The sequence below is a fragment of the Leptonychotes weddellii genome, chromosome 10 (assembly GCF_054177405.1).
Source record: "Leptonychotes weddellii isolate Sample4059 chromosome 10, ASM5417740v2, whole genome shotgun sequence".
Classification (NCBI taxonomy): Eukaryota; Metazoa; Chordata; class Mammalia; order Carnivora; family Phocidae; genus Leptonychotes; species Leptonychotes weddellii.
In genome coordinates, this window is record NC_138378.1 from 56538172 (window position 1) to 56554983 (window position 16812).

At 47.4% G+C, this 16812-nt stretch overlaps 1 protein-coding gene and 1 long non-coding RNA gene across 3 annotated transcripts in view; one reads left to right on the forward strand and one right to left on the reverse strand.

Annotated features, from left to right (window-relative positions):
- PRKCE (protein kinase C epsilon) overlaps positions 1 to 16812 on the forward strand; it is a 478122-nt gene that overhangs the window by 426159 nt on the left and 35151 nt on the right. For both annotated transcript variants that reach the window (XM_081833506.1, XM_081833507.1), the window contains one exon: positions 14684 to 14822. In XM_081833506.1, coding sequence (XP_081689632.1) covers positions 14684 to 14822 — 139 coding nt within the window. The remainder of the gene's footprint in view (positions 1 to 14683; positions 14823 to 16812) is intronic.
- LOC145723890 (uncharacterized) overlaps positions 1 to 16812 on the reverse strand; it is a 1084435-nt gene that overhangs the window by 410777 nt on the left and 656846 nt on the right. The window lies entirely within an intron of this gene.

The following is a 16812-nucleotide window of genomic DNA, read 5'->3' on the forward strand; positions in this document are numbered from 1 at the left end:
TCAAATACAATCTAAGAAGTCACTTCAACCTATTGATTTTATGTAAAACATACAGTATATGCACATGTATTGTATATACATATACGAATTACATAAATATAAATACATATACAAATATACTAAAGATTTGTTACATATATTAATACTAGGTGCTTTATTACATATTACATATATGTTTTTATTACATATACATTTTGTGTCTATATAGGCAATGTATAATTCCCCAAATCTCTCTATATATCATGTCTATTAATCATACTGTGTATTTATTACATACATAATTTATTTTATATACATATTACTTTATTATCTATACTGTATTATACACACAATAAAGTACCTAGTATGATTAATACATGAGAGAGAGAGTTACATGTTGCCTGGACTCATTCTCACACAGCATGTTACCTACTTTATTACATATATACTTCATTGTATATACACAGGGGACACATGACTCCCAACATCTCTGCATATATTTGTGTCTACAAATATTAATTTGTCTCTATATTAACAACACTATATAATTTCCATGTATAATAAAGCACGTAGATAATGAAGTGTGTGTCACAAAGTATAGAGTACGATTACTATAGCATAGAGCTATGGGTGTTTAGGGAGATGTTGAGAGCACATCCTCATAGCACATGTTCATTACCTTTTTAGTTTCCACTGAAGTTTAGCTTTTGCCACAGCACTTGCTAAAATAAATTCACAAGTCATGATTTATTTCAGAATAGAATATGTGGAGAACTGAACCACCAACAAATTGCCCGTTTTTGTGTTTAATTTGGCCACTCCCCTTGCTTTCTGGCCGAGAACTATACCGCTCATAGACCTCCTCACTATGTCTGGCCAGCAGGCTTACACTGCGCACTGGCTTCATTCAGAACCAAATTAAAATATGTACTCTGTACAGGTAGAAATTGCTACTTGTCATGCACCAGGAAAGCTGTAAATGCTAAATCTGAGGGTCCACTCTGCTCCGTGTGTGTACCGCATGCCCTTAGTCCCCTTCCGTGACCTTGATTGTAATGAAAGAGACTTTGTTTGAAAGCTAGATATCACTTTTCCCAAGGCAGAGATAGGTCAATCTTAATTATTAAGTGCCTCCCTCCACTGAACATAACTTACTACTGTTTCATCCACATCTGTGGCCAAACAGCCTGCTCTAGTGTGAGGATAAATGCAGCTGGTGATTGCCAGCAAAGTCAGGAAATGAACGGCACTCTGAATTTTAGCTGAATGACATCAAGAAAATCCAGTCATGTTCCAAGAATGGTCCTAGGGTTAAATAAAAGGAAGCGGATGACTCAGACTGAACTCAGAGGTGGGGGAAGCCAGTGGCCGCTAGAAGGGATGTAGGCCCCCTCTAGCCAGGATCTGAGAAGTGGTATTGAAGCTGTGCCCCCCAGCCCATCTCCCCCACTAACTCTCCGGAGTCTTCTCATCAGTCTATGCAGGTTCCCTGGGGGAAGTTACACCTCAAGCCATAAGTGCCCACCTTAGCTCAGTGACACTGAACAAATTTGCAACTAATTCAAAAGAATTATAGTTTGAGGAAGGGTGGTTTCTAATGAGATGGAAGCAAAGTAATACCCAGGGCACAGTGACCCCCTCAGATGGAGCAGAAGGAAGGGAGGGCCAGGGAGAGGGCAGCCAGAAGGCAATGGGCCGGTAGAGAGGAGAGAGAAGCCCAGGAAACTGGACTGTTGTTGAGCTGGGCTCCCACTACACCCACCAGCTGGGAGGAGGAGCCTCTAGGTCTCCCTTTGGACGGCACCTGGAGAACAGGGCGCTCCGGTGAGTTTTCTCTGAACGGAGTTCCTTCTGCATGGAGAACAGCTGCTTTCTTGTGCGAGGGCAGATCTCCCAGTGTCCCTGCAGAGTTGTTGCTTTCTTTTCTTTTTTTCCCTGAGCCGAATTCTGGAATTCCCTTCCCTTCTTCCCATTGGTGGATTTGAAGTTTACAGTTCTTTTCTTTACTAAAGCTGTTCACTGGGCCAGCCCTGGCACATGATACCTCTACTGATCTGGAAAGTGTTTTCTTGAAAATTACAACTTATCATCATCATCATCACAATAATTATCATTATTTCTAAATCAGAGTATCTAAGCATAAAGAGAAAATATCAATAAATACAAATAAGGGCAAGTACTTCTATCTCTCTGAGCTCGGGTGGATATTAGGGCTTCCTTGGGCTTCCTGAGTTTCCTCTCTGGTTGTCCCATTAAACATTGGGCTTGTTCACAGACCAGTGTCAGCTCACTTCTCTGCTCAGACTGTTTCAGTCACACTCATCATTTCTCCAGCCCAAACCTTCATCCGTCACCACCTGGTTGGCATATCCACTTAGATGTTTCCCAGTCACCTCAGACTCAGCATGTGCGAGCTGAGGTGTCAGTAGACCCCTGCCCTCACTCCAAAACCAGGACCTCCCTGGTGCATAGTAGCTGCCTAGTAAATATTCATCAGCTGGAGCGATGGAGGCTGCCTGTTTCATAAACTCCACCAGATTTTGTGCTCCCTGATAAAAAAAAAAAAAAGAAGGATCTCCTTCACCCACCTCCTCCTCGTGAACCTGTGTATTTTCCTTCTCCATAGGCTGCAGGCCTGAGCCCGTGAACAAATGTATGGGTGTGAGCAGAACCCTATAGCTGTCCTTAGGGGCTTGTGTGCATGCGCACACACGCGTGCATTCACATTTCTGATCAGCTGAAAAGCACCACACAGTCTTAAAGCAAATACCTTCTATGGCCAAATTAAACAAATACAAATGTAAGACTTCTTTTTTTAAGAATAATAAAATCTGTTTTCTGTCCCTTCAGAGGTCAGTCCATTTTCGGCTTCCTGGCCTCGCTTGAGGCCTCTGATAGCCTCCAAGTAACTTGGGTGACCTTCACTTTGCAGGAAGACGTGCTTTCCCTACATCCCCCTCAACTTGTGCGGAGTTACATTTGTGTTTCCTCAGCTCTTTATCTGGGCGGAGGTGACCTGTGAGGTGCTGACCACTCTTCTAGCATGCGGCTCCTTGTACGGCTGGACGAGGAAGACCTACACTTACTAGTTCCGGCAGCTTCTCGCCCTGACCTTGAAGAGTGGTGTTCTGGCCTCCCTGTCTGGGAATCTGGGCATGAGGAGCTATAGTGCACTTCTGCGAGGCTCCAGGCACACCCCCCAGAAAGGTTACTCTTGGTCCTTTAGCTGGAGTGGCCCTTTTTGTTATGACAGAATGCTGGCTAGATTTTGAGCTGCAAATCGCTGGGGCCAAAAAAAAAAAAAAGGCAAGAATGGCAGCCCTGGCCTTCTAAGGACGATGGTGGTGTCCTGTTTGTCCCTCTAGTGTAGAACTTACCATCCCAAGGGTTCTGGCCTCAGGTCCACCTCTCCCTCCAGATCCCTCCTTGAGGACAGGGACTGTGTCCTCTCTCTCGGTATCCTCAAGGCTCACCACAAAAAGCAGACTCCGAGCTGCAACCATAAATATTGTGGAACATCACACACAAGGGCCAACTAGGCAATGGAGGCATTAGGATTTGTAATCATGCCATTAACTAGACCATCACTGGAGTGGACTTAATACAGATCCGTCTCCTCCGGACGCTCAACCAACAGTGAATGCAGGCACTGTGCAGGGCTCTGGGGACGGCGCTGGGGACATGAAGACGCAGTCACTGTTCCCATGGAGCTCGTGTGGGGGAAACCATATACTCAAGGAAATAAACAAGCAAAGTCCTTCCAGGTTGTGGTCATTGCCATGAAGCAAATGACCGAGGTGACTGAGCTTCAAGGAAGGGTCGGTGGGGGGCGAGTGGCGATGGGCTGCTTTAGACAGGGTGGCCAGTGAGAGGCGTCCCTGAGGAAGAGAGGTCGTGGCATGGACCTTAATGACAAGGGGTCTGTTCTCCAGGGAGAGGGGACAGCCATGGGGCAAAGGTCTTAAGGCAGAAAAGTGTTGTTGGAGACCCTTGACCCTGTGGCTAGAAAGACGGGGAGGTGGTGGCAAAAGAAGGGGGTGGGGGGCCAGCTCCAGAGTCAGAGCAAGGTTCTTGCGCTCCACTCTGACTACCGTGGAAGCTGCTGGGGTTAGCAGAGGGGCTCTGCCTGAGTGTAATGGAAGAATGGAGGGTACAGGAGGATGCCAGATTCAGCTGCCTCTGAAGGTTTGGCCTTGGTTTTAACACTTTCTAATACGTTTTAATAGTTCCATATGGTATCTGAAAGCATTTGTCTGGGTCGCCTGGATGCCTGCGGCCATGATTCACAAACTCCCCTCCCTGCTCCCTGATTCTTTCATCCTTTGACCGGCGGGTATTGTGATGGGAGGGAGGATCCCAGGTCCCGCCCTCACGGGGCATCTATGGCGGAAGACAGATCCTCATAGCAAGGCCTGTGCTGGGACTTCAAGGCAGGAGACAGCCTCACACACTTGGGAAACACCCAAGGCCCACAGGCCCAGGTTTGGATTATGAGGGGGTGAGGGGAGGGAGGAAGCCAACAGTCCCGACTGGTGGAGACCCCAAAGCACCTCACACACCACACCAGGAAGCGTGTTTGAGGGGCGCCCCTGAAGAAGGCAAGTAGAAGAAGAGCACCATCTGATTTGCATTTTGTACAAAAAGGCCTGCTGGTAAAGGTTTGCTTCGGGGTGGAAAGGGAAATGTGTGTGCAACAGCTGATTTGCAAGTTCAGACTTCATGGGCTCCAGCTGCCTTCGCTTCCCAGGATCTCGGACGAAAAGGGTCCTTGGGGATTAGCTCATCCAGCCGTCTTTTCTCATATTTGAGGACAGCGAGCTGAGAGAAGTGACTTGCTTGAGGTCATCGCTGTCCTTGGCCCAGTCTGTACACCGACCGAACCCTGAAGAGCCATTTCTAAGTGCAGGTTGACTGACGGCCTGGAGAGGACTGGGAGGCTGGGTGTAAATGTCACGATGGTCAGAGGGGCCCATCCTGCTGTCTGGGCACACAAGTCAAGGCCTATTTCCCATCAGTGGAGGTCAGGATATTATCTGCGGGTATATCAAGCATAAGAATTTGCTTTCATTGCTGTGGGTTAAAAAAAAAAAAAAAGTAATTAGCTACAACCTCGCAGTCAGATAAGTTATTCTATAGGGATTCCACGTCTTAATGTCCAGGTACAGCCCCAGGCTCTTTATTTTGGCTGTGAAAGGGGTACCATTTCACACCTCGGGTTTTCCAACTGTCAGTGTGGTAGCTGGAGGTCTGCTCTCTCCAGACCAGGGGTCATCAGTTTAGTCAAAACAGCAGTGCCTAGCTTATCCGTTACATCTTCTAACCACCTTGCCGTGAGTCCAAAACAGCCATCACCCCGGCGGTAACTGTGCTCTCAGTCCCACAGCGGGGCAGGAGTGTAGATACCATCTTTTTTGTCCCCCTCCTCAAGCAACATAGCAAAGTGATTCAGAGCACGGGAGTTGATGTCAGGCAAACCAACTGTGTCACTCACGCCCTGTGTGTCCGGGGCCAGGGACATAGCCCCTCAGAACCTTCTTCCTCTTCTTTAAAATGGAGGCGATAACAGTCCTACCGGGTCCCTAGGCCATTGGTGAGATTAAATGAGATAATGCATTTAAAGACTTACACTGAGCCAGCATACAAAAACATTTGGAAAAAACCCCAAAATGGTAGTTAACTATTTTGTCCTAAATGACTGAGCTTTTCCTATGAAAAGACTCTGGGATTTCCCTGCAGACTGGCCCAGAGTGAAACATTACCACGGACTCCAGGTATCAGCATAGCGATGGAGAATTTTGAAATCAGTTACCTTGGCTCTGAAGCAAATGGTGCTTCTCTATTTGACAGAGAGGCAGGAGGTTCACTTTCCTAGGCTTCGTGCTTGTAGTCCTGCCTGGCCCAGGGTGGCACTGGAGGGATCTGGTGTTCCTGGGGGTGCTAGGGGGTGGCCACCACAGAGGGAGCCAGGAGGAAGGACAGCAGCTGGTCACCAATGTTTGCCCCAATGTCAAGGGGAGTGTGCTATATTGAAGGGGAAAGTTGGCTTTCTCTTGAATGTATGGTTCAATTTATGAAGCAACATCTGCCCCAAGAGCCTGTATTCCCATCTGATTAACCACAATCATGTGCTAGTCTCCACTATTTGTCCAAAAACAAGCAGAGTTTCTTCATAACCTCCCCCGAGGGCCTGCTCTCTCTGGTGATCTAAATACTTGGCATCCTGAGAAGTAATCTTTCTAATCTCTTATCTTTAAGTAAATGGAAGAATGTGCTGTCGTTTGTGTGGTGTTCGGGCCTGAGCTTTGGGGAATTAGCATGCCGGAGAAATATACCAGTGAGCGTCCCAGGGAAATGAGGGCATTAAAAATGGAGAGCCTGGGTCAAGAAGACAGGGACATATGGGTCTCTTCCTTTGGGGTGAGTTTTCAAGTCAAGCAAAAAAAGTTTTTTTCAATTTTTTCTTATGTGTGAAGGGTCTCCTGGGTGCCAACCCTTCGCTAAATGCCAGTGGTTTCCAGAAGAGTTTCCTGGCCCTTATTCTTGGGGAATCTACGAAATTGGGAAAATACAATTTCACAAGGAGGAGAGGATGATTTTTTCGGATAAGATGGCTGAGGTGCGGTGGGGAGGAGCGTAGGACTCCACCCAGCTTCTGCTGTTCAGGTCGCAGCTCACCTCACGAGCTTTGGTGCCCACCCCCCACCCCCGGCCCCACCCCCAAGTTCTTTACAAGTTGGGGATGATGATACCCCTCCTGCCCAGGGCTGTTGTTGGGAGACAGAGATAAGGTGTGTGATAGCAACCAGGGAGCCGGGAAGCACAGGGATTCCGGCTGCTAGGACACCACTCCCGGCTCTGCACAAGGGCCTGGGAAGGTTGCTGAGGGTCTGGAAACTGTCACCTCGATCCTGATGGGTGACAATTGTGCTGCCCCACCCCTCCCCCTTAAACCACCCCGCCCACCTTTGCTTTCTCCCTGGGGCACCGGTGTTCCCCTGGGTGCGAGGTGTCATTCCCCAGGCCCAGGGGAAAGGAATCTGTGATTTTCTCCCCGGGCTGGAATAGAAGTTTCAGTCTCTCTCAAGTATTCTTTGACATTTTCTCCCCTGCGTGATAGTTACATATGCTCCCTATTCTTCATCCCACAAAGTCTGTCTCTGTAGTTTATGCACACTAGGAAGTAGTAAGTATTTCTCTAATATTAAAGAGTTTTTAGGGGGGCGCCTGGGTGGCTCAGTCCGTTAAGCGTCTGCCTTCGGCTCAGGTCATGATCCCAGGGTCCTGGGATCGAGCCCCGCATCGGGCTCCCTGCTCGGCGGGAAGCCTGCTTCTCCCTCTCCCACTCCCCCCTGCTTGTGTTCCCTCTCTCGCTGTGTCTCTCTCTGTCAAATAAAGAAATAAAATCTTTTTTAAAAAAAAAAAGTTTTTAGGGACCCAAGGGGATGTGCGTCTTAAGAAATGACTGTCAGAAAACCCTGGAGACTGTTAGAGACCGTTAGTTACTCCTAGAGTAACTACCACGTATCAGGCTCTAATGCTTGAACTTTCACGTGGATTACATCATTCAATAATGGCAATATTATCCCCATTTTACAGATAAGGAAACTGAGTCTCAAGCATATTTGGGATTTTCTTGACTATCTTTTGAGTTTCTGGAAGTGCTCTGTGTTCCTACCTCAAGGGAACCATGGTGGTTATACCACCATGCCCCTAAATCACTCCTTCCCTATCAGCGGCTGTGATCTTTGGGCCTTTGTATTCCCCTTCTCATCATGAAGCCTGCCTTTTTTAAGTGCAAAGGGATTTGGGTCCCATCAGCAGATAGAGATTTCTAGCTCATGGATCTTACATTTGATCTGAAAGGTGGTCACACGCAGTTGTGTGAGTTAGGTGACTTAGCCCAGCACTGCCTCTTACCAGCAATGCAAGCGTGGGTGAGCAGCTTATCTTTTCTGAGCCGCGATTTCCTAAGATGCTTAAAAAGGTGTGTTGATGGTACCAAATGCCAGCAGGCTAGTGTGCCAGGCTTCCTGTCTCCCAGGATAAAATGGTAGAGGACATTCAAGGCAGATGCACCCTTTCCTGACAGCCTTGCTCTCAAATCCCTATTGGGCTTAAGGATCTGGACCAGACCATCTTGGAGCCTTGATCACTGTTTAAGACTTAGAGCAGTAATTGTCCACCAGCGGTCTTGCAGGGGACATTTGACAATGTCTAGAGCCATTTTGGGTTGTCACAACTGGGGGGTGGGGGTGTTGATAATAGCATCTAATGTGTATAGCTCACCATTTCTGTTGAACATCCTACAATGCACAGGACAACCCCCACAACGAAGAATTATCCAGCTGCAAATGTCAATCCAGCTCCAAGGTTAAGAAGCCCAGGACTAGAGAGAGGGGCACCGCATAGCCTGTTCCTTACCGTCTTCCCCATAGCTCACTGGGGCCTCTGGAAGCTGGGGAGAAAGGGAGTTTCCATGGAAGTTCTCACAGGTCCTCAGTCTAGTGGAGAATACACAGTAAGATAGCCTTCAGTCAGGTTCCAAGTGACGGGGGCTATGATAAAGGCATTCTGCCTAGGGAAATGCCTTTATCATAACCAGAGACCCCCCCCCCAAATCAGAGACTACCAAACACTATCATCATTACTTAGCATTGTTCTTAAGGTTCTAACCAACACAGGCAAAATAAATAAGTTAGAAATGTAAACACTGAAAAGGAGGAAGTAAAAATGATCACCAGTTATGAATGATTTGGAAAATCCAGGAGAATCATTTATTTACAAAAATAAAGAACATTCATACAGTGGCAGGGCATAAAACGATAAGTAGAAATTAAGAACTAGTACATACATATGCAACCAGATAAAGGATATGATGGAAGAAAAGACCCCATTTACAATAGGAATTTAAAATATAGAATAGCAACTTGGATTCCTCAGAAGTGGATTCAGCTGCGATTATCATATAAGCCGCAGACAACAGTGCTTTAAATAAGATACAAGTTTATTTCTTTTTCATATGAGTGTTATCTGGAGATAGGAAGTCCAGTGACCATTTCTGGGGCTTGGTCCTTTTCTTTATGGCTGAAGGTGGCTACTAGGCCTCCAGGCATTATATCCTCATTCAGGCAATGGGTAGAAGGAAAGAGAAGAGTAAGCCTCTTTCTTTTGAGACTTCATACAATTGACTGGCTAGAATTTAGTTATATAACCACACCCAGCTCTAAGGAAGGCTTTGAATTCCAGTTTATAGCTACATCACTACGTGCAGGGCTTAAAAAACAACAACAACAGTGTTCTCTTACTAAGGAAAAAAATGAGAGTGGGTATTGGGACAACCAGCAGGCTGCCATTTAAATATAACAAGAAATGCACACGATCTATAGGAGAGAACTTTAAAATGCCCCTAAAGGACACAGACAAAACTTTAATGAATAGAAAGACAAACAATGTTATTGGATAGGAAGACTCAACATCATAAAAATATCAGTTCTCTCTGAGTTAATTTATAACTTTAGACGTGTTCCCAATAAAAACATCACCAGGATTTTTTTAAAACAAGACAGATGATTCTAAAGTTCATATGGAAAAATAAACAAGCAAGAGTAGCTAGGAAATTTTGAAAAAGAAGAAGAGGACCAGCCCTACTGGATGTTAAAATGCATCATAAACCTACAGTAATTTCAAAAGTGTGGCATAGATCAACATAATTGAATGAAGACTACAGAAAGACCAGTATTTGAAAAAGGTGATGTTTCAGTCAATGAGGAAAAGATGAACTCTCCAACATATGGGGTTGGAAACAAAGTTGGATCTCTACTTCACACCTTTTATCAGGCCGAATTCCAAATACATCAAAGACTTGCATTTATAAAATGAAAGCATCAAAGTACAAGGGGAGACCTTGGGGGGAATGCTTTAAAAGTTCGAAATGGGTAAAGCCTTTCAAATTAAGACATAAAACCATAAAATAAACCACCATAAGCAATGTCAAAAATTAAACTGGGACAAGAATTTGCAATTCTTAAAACCACTCCAAGTTCATTTCCTAATATAGAAAAAGCTCCTTAAAAAAAAAAAAAACAATAAGAAACAAACACCATAAAGGAAAAATGGCAACAGTTCACCAAAAAAAAAAAAAAAAAATTAAATATATGAAAAAATGCTCAAACTTACAGAGAAACTTTAAGAATATACCAAGATAAGGGCGCCTGGGTGGCTTGTCAATTAAGCGTCTGTCTGCCTTTGGCTCAGGTCATGATCTCAGGGTCCTGGGATGGAGCCCGGTCTGGGGCTCCCCGCTCAGCGGGGAGTCTGCTTATCTCTCTCCCTTTGCCACTCCCCCTGCTTGTGCTCTCTCATTCTCTCTCTCAAATGAATAAATAAAATCTTAAAAATCTTTAAAAAATCAGACTACCGAAAACTCGGTAACATACCATGTTGGCAAGGAGGCATCATCACGTACCGCTGATGGAAGTGTAAATCCTTCAGCTCTGAGAAGGGCAGTTTGGCAAGATCCATCAAAATCCACATTCCTGTTCTATTGGATTCAGACATTTCTTTTCTAGAAAAGCTGTACAATTACCTTCATATATTTATAAGCTTATTCACAGCAGCCCTGTTCGTAATAGCACAATATTGGAGGCGAGCTAAATGTCCCCCAGTAAATATGACAGAGTGTTGTACGGCCATAAAAAAGAATTTAGGAGCCTCTTAATGTGCCAAGACAGAAAGATCTCCAATACATATTAAGCAAAAGACTGCATATAGTAAGCTCCCAGTTGGTTAAAAGGGGGGACATGAATATATAATCACACGTTCTTATTTATGCAGGAAGTGTGACCCAGACAATACACAAGAAATAAAATGCAGTTGCCTATAGGGGGAAAACGTGGTGTCTGGAGAGCAGATGCAGGAGGGAGCATTTTTACTGTATGTCCTTTTATACTTTGGGTTTTAGAACACATGAAGGTATTACCTATTGAAAAAAATTGAATGAAGCTATTAATTTAATAAGTAAAAACTGGTTATATTGACTCACATAGAGGGGAAAGGATTTTGCTGTATTTTTTTCCACTATTAAATAAACTACCCCGTTCCTTAAAAAAATGTCCCCGCTCCTCAAAAGTACTCTGTCCTTGTATTTGAGGACTGGTGGGGATTAATATCTAGGCAGAAGTCCCTCTTTGCAAAGTTGTCAGTCCACAAGTTTGATGAGTACCTACTATGTGCCCAGCCCCTGACAGCACCAGGGGAGCACCCAAGAAGGAGAAAAGCACACTCACCCTGTCCTTGCAAGCTGGGCCTCAGACCCAGCAAGGCTGAGAAATGATAGTCCCTGACCTTCCCAGGGAGGCTTTGGAGACCCCTCGTGAACAGGCAGCACTAAAAGCCAGCAGGTGGGGGGATCCTGGGGCAGGAAAAGGAAGTCGAAAGTTGGGAGTCCGGGGCATCAGTGCCGCTAAGGGGGAGGGAGGGAAAACCAAGAGGGACCACCACCCTCAGCTGCTGTGCAGCAAGCAGAATTTCAGGGACTCCACCCTCCTTCAGCAGCCCTTGTCCCCTAACCCCCTTGTAGGGAAGGGTGGATGTCCTCTCTCTTTTCCTCGGCCTAAGCAAGCATAGCCCTGGGCGGCCTCGGCTCTCCCCTCCGCTGAAACCCCCACTCAGGAACTCACTGAAAGCCCCTCACCAGACGGGTTTGGTCCCAGCCGTGGGGGTATTTTTCTTTTTAATGAGACTGAAGACTCCCAGAGGAATAAAGTTTTAACCATGGCATTTCTGGCCCTCAGGGGACTTTCCAGCCATACTCATCTTCCCTGTCACCAAAGAAAGGAACATAAGTCACTGTCTCTTCTTTGGGACTTGGTTTTGTGTGGGGAGGCCGAGCTTTAGAGAAATACAGACAGAGGGGAAATTTGAGGAGGTGAGTAGTGGCAGGATTTCTGGCATCCGCGGCAGGACTGTGTGAAGACATGCTTTTTGGCCTGAGGCCTCTCTTCCCCACAGCAGAGGGGCAGCCTGCAGAACATGCTCGGCCCTCATGGGCCCCCTGGGCCTTCAGTGTGGGGCAGCTTCTTCCCTCAGGGAGAAGAGGGGGCAGGAAGCAAGGGGACGGTGTGCACCTGGGCCAGAGCAAGGGCAGGCAAAGAGCAGAAGATGGGGAGGAGTAAGACGTTCCAGCTTCTCTTGCCCCGAGTGGGAATCCTGAGCAGAAGGAAATGGCTGAGTTGAACTTTCAGATGGGCAAGGCTCAGGGGGGCTTGGAATCTTCCGAATCCACTCCATCCACACAAAGCAGAAAGGCGCCCTTCTGACAAGGCTTTAAAAGAGAGGGCTTTGAGAGGTAGCACGTGGGTCCTGTCTCAAATTGGGGTTGGAGGCTGGCATTGGAAGAAGTCCACCAACGCGAAGGCAGGAAGGTGAAGAAGTGTAGTGCACCGAGGCAGGAACGCCAGCCTTTGGAGCAGGGTGGGGACCGAGTTCAAGTCCCAGTGAAGTCAACCTCCTCGTCACCTTTCAGAAGTCACCTACCTTCTTCCAGCTTCCATCTACCTGCTGCTGCCACGATCATAGCAAAGCATGCTCTTCTGAACCCTCGCTGTTGTTCAGAGCATGAATGTGGTTTGTAGACCACAGAGGTGCTTTCCACACGTTTGTTGTTGCTGTTCCTAATACACGTGTTGCCATGGCAATCATCGTGCGTGCGTGTGGGCAAGGTAGCACGTTAGATTAGGGAGCATGAAGGGACTGTAACTCAGCAGGGCACACAGGTTCACCTCTCAATGACTCCCACGTTTGCAGGTGGGCGGACAGAACCCCCGGTTCCCTCTAACTCTGGCTCCTCGTGGAGGAAGTGAGTGTAATACTATAAAGGCCTGCTACTTCCACACACTTCATCTCAACCTTCAGACAAGCAGGAATGTGTCATCCCAATTTGATAGACAAGGTAACAGACCAGCAAGGTGACTTCACCAGGGCCATGCCACCCTAGGGATGAATACCCAGGCCTCCCATGCCCAAGTCTGTGTTCCTCTCCCTTCCCTCCCACCCTGGCTAGAGCTGAGCCTTGACCACACACGGTGGCCAGGGGGGTAGATCGGGGAGCCCGGTCCCAGGGGCTCCGCTTGGTTGGGCTCACTGTCCTTTCTGTAGTTCATAAGCATCTGCTTAGAACAGCATATTTTAATGAGCTTTCTCTTTTCTCAAGAAGTCCCAGCTGTAGGCGGAAACAGGGCCGAGGGTGCAAAGCAGGCGGGCCCTGAAGTGCTTCCTGCCCCACCTTTGCTCTCAGGCCTGGATTCCTGATGGTGGCTGGAGTTCAAGTCCAGACGCCAGCAGCCTTGTGAGAAAGACCCCTCTTGCTCTGTGTGCAGGGCAATGGGCCTTCTTTGCAAGACCTGCCCAGCCCAGCCCAGCATGGCTGCTGAGGGAGGGCCAGGGCAGGGACCTTCCTCTGACAGTCTGGGTCCTTCTATGGGACGGGTGTGGGACTTGCAGATTTGGTCAGTAGGGGGATTCTTACCCAGAACTTCAAATTTTATACGAGGTCTTACATGGTACCCCAAATTATAAAGCAAGAGAGCTGCTCTGGCTGAGGCCAATATACCACCCCCCGCCCCCATCATCCCCTGTGGTACTCGCTCACTGCCCAGAACCGCCTGGGCTCTGTAGGGCCTGGTTGTTGCCACCAGTGTGTGTCTTCCCTCCTGTCCCCAGACACTTACCCCCTTTGCCTGCTTGCCCTATGAAGACTGATCTTGCACAGAGGTCATGCTCCCGCAGGCAGGTCTCCCATCGTCCTCCGCGTGAATTTCTTTTTCTTTTTTTTTTTTTTTAAGATTTTATTTATTTATTTGACAGAGACAGTGAGAGAGGGAACACAAGCAAGGGGAGTGGGAGAGGGAGAAGCAGGCTTCCCACTGAGTAGGGAGCCCGATGCGAGGCTCAAGCCCAGGACCCTGGGATCACGACCTGAGCCGAAGGCAGACGCTTAATGACTGAGCCACCCAGGCACCCCCTCCACATGAATTTCAAACTCCTCTTGCATTCTAGGCTTTTCGGGGTTGGTTTCAACATGCCTGTCTTGCCCCTCCATTCACCAGGGCCCAATTCTCTGGTCCCTTCACTGTCTTTGGCTCCCACCGTGTGGTCTTTCCCTTCCTTCCCCCCTTTTCCCTTCATGCTGTCTCCAAACCTAACCCTCTCTCCAAGCTTCTCTTGAGAGTCACTTCGTGCTGCTGCCCTCACAGCCTGCACCAGCCAGCAGTGGTCTCCCCCACGACACAAGAGCTCACATAGTCAGCGTTCTGTAAAGTAGCGTCTGATTCTCACGTGGTTTTAGCCGAGTCATTGCTGTTAGTATGCATCCCTCCAGCTGACCCCATTAACTCACGAAGGAAGGAGGAGGAGTTGCTTCTTCCTCTCATATCATATGGATTTCAGCACACAGTAGGGCTCCAATAAATATCTACTGATTTTATTAGACCGCAGCAGTCTTGAGATATCCCTGATGTTATGGAAGCTCTTCCCTCATGTTGAGGAGAATGGAGGCACTTTTGGGGGTTGGGCAGTGTGGGCGAGAGCCCTGGACTGAGGTCGGTTGCCAGCAGATTTCCCTGAGATGTGCACATCTCTCCCAACTCAAGAAGACCCTATTGGGATGTCTGAAGCATTAATTGTGTGGGTGTGGCCCATCTTGCAGGGATTTGAAACTGGACAACATCCTTCTGGATGCAGAAGGTCACTGCAAGCTGGCCGACTTTGGGATGTGCAAGGAAGGGATTCTGAACGGTGTCACAACCACCACATTCTGTGGAACTCCTGACTACATTGCACCCGAGGTAAGATGGTGCGCAGAGGGCCACATTCTTCTGCCAGGGCTTAGGTGGGCGCCGTTCCCTTGCAATGAGGTCACCTAGTGGTGCTGGGGGAAAGCACTAGAAAACCAGGAGAGATTCTAAGGGAGGAGGGAGAAGAGGAAGGGTAGAAGGCTCACTGATTTCTCCATAAGGAAGTGGTGGTGATGGAGGAGATAACGGGCCAACTGTGAGCAACGGGCCATTCCCCACACCAGGACAGAGACTCGCTGGGCCTTACCCTTCCATCTCAGTCCAGAACTACCAATGGACTGGGACCAGGAGGACTTTGTAGACTTGTATCATTATCTTCACTTCTTAATAACCAGAATAAAGGAGCGCCATCGATAAAGGAAGAAATTAGCTTCATTAGCTGTAATGTACCTACAGTAAAACCAGGAATTATTTGCCATTTCTAGCATAGTGGTGATTCTGCATGGCGGGCCACAGGGTCGAGCAGGAAGAGGAAAGCGTGCCTTGTTATAAATGTAGATCAGAGATGTTCATTGGGAACCCGACCGATGGTCTGCCTTTCGTGAAGTTGTTTGGATGTTTTGTTCATCATAAAGTGCTTATTGACCTTGAGTTTCTCAAGTCAGTCTTGCCTAGGCTGAGAGATACCTTGTGTGATATGATTCAGATGTCATAGATGCTGAATAAAAATGGCCTTGAGGGTTCTGACCATGTAAGATGGGAAGGAGATACCAACGCCCCCGTAAGCACTGCCCATGGGGCGTAGGTGTTCGTTAGCGCATTCCGATTGCGTTTCCTTTCAGTTGGCATTGTTTGAGCACCTGCCAGACACAAAGCAATGTGGGGATGAAGAACTGACTAAGCACTCCGCATTCTCCTAAAAGAGCTTCTGGTGTAGAGGCAGTGGGCTCTAAGTAAACAGCTAATTAAGCAGAATAAATAGATATAAAAGACAAGATGGTATCCTCAGGGATAAGGGAAGGCTTCTTGGAACACCCGGTAGATGAACTGAGTTGTCGAGAATCAGCAGGATTTCCTTTGGTGGTAGGTGTGGGAAGCATTCCTGAAAACAACCAGGGGATTGGGGTGGGGGGCAGGGCAGCACAGGAGGTTCAGTATTCCTGGGCTCTGAATCCTTTAGGGCAGGGGCTGTGTCTTTTCTGAGTACTCCCAGGATCCCGCACACAGATCAGGCTCTTAGTAATGGTTTTTTGAATGAACAAATGAATTTGAACTTGTGACACTCAATGTGAGCAAAGACGAACGGATGAGAATATCCTTGGCCTTCATTCAGGGAAGGAAAATAGTATAGGTAGAACAGAGGAGTTCTTAATGCTCATAGTAATGAATAAAATTAGGAAAGAGGACCAAGGGAAGTGGCCTTTATCCTAGAGGATCTGTAGACCCACTGAGAGTTTTCCGGTGGACAGTGTCCGGGTCTCTCAGACCTGTCCCAGAAAGAAGACAGACAACAGCAATCTTGTGCAGAAGGCAGAGAGTGCGGGAAGGACAGTTAAGAGACTTTTCACAGACCGGACAAGACATGGGGGGCCCGAGGAGAGGCGTGAGGATGGTAAGTATAGTTGAGCTCCCTTTAGAACCTTTACCTTCTAAGAGATCTGAAAGCAGAGATTTCAATCAGTCTTCCTTAGCAGGAACACTAGGAATTTAATCTTCGAGGAGAAATCGGTAAAAGCGAGGGCCCTCAGTTGGGACCTGCTTTTTTACCGTCTTCCTCATTCATTCCTTCTCAACAGAATGCCTGGTTCCAGTCCTCTGTAAGGAGGAGTCAAAGGGTTAACAGGACAGCAGAGTAGTTAAGGACCCAGCCCAAGGCAAACAGTCACTTTATGATGAACAAAACATCCACACAGCTTTCATGACAGGCAGTCCATTGACGCGAGTCACAATGAACAGTGCTGATCTCTCTGTTTATAATGAGGCACAGACACTCTTCCTTCCCATTTCTTCCTTGTGCCCACAATGCAGAATCACCACTACA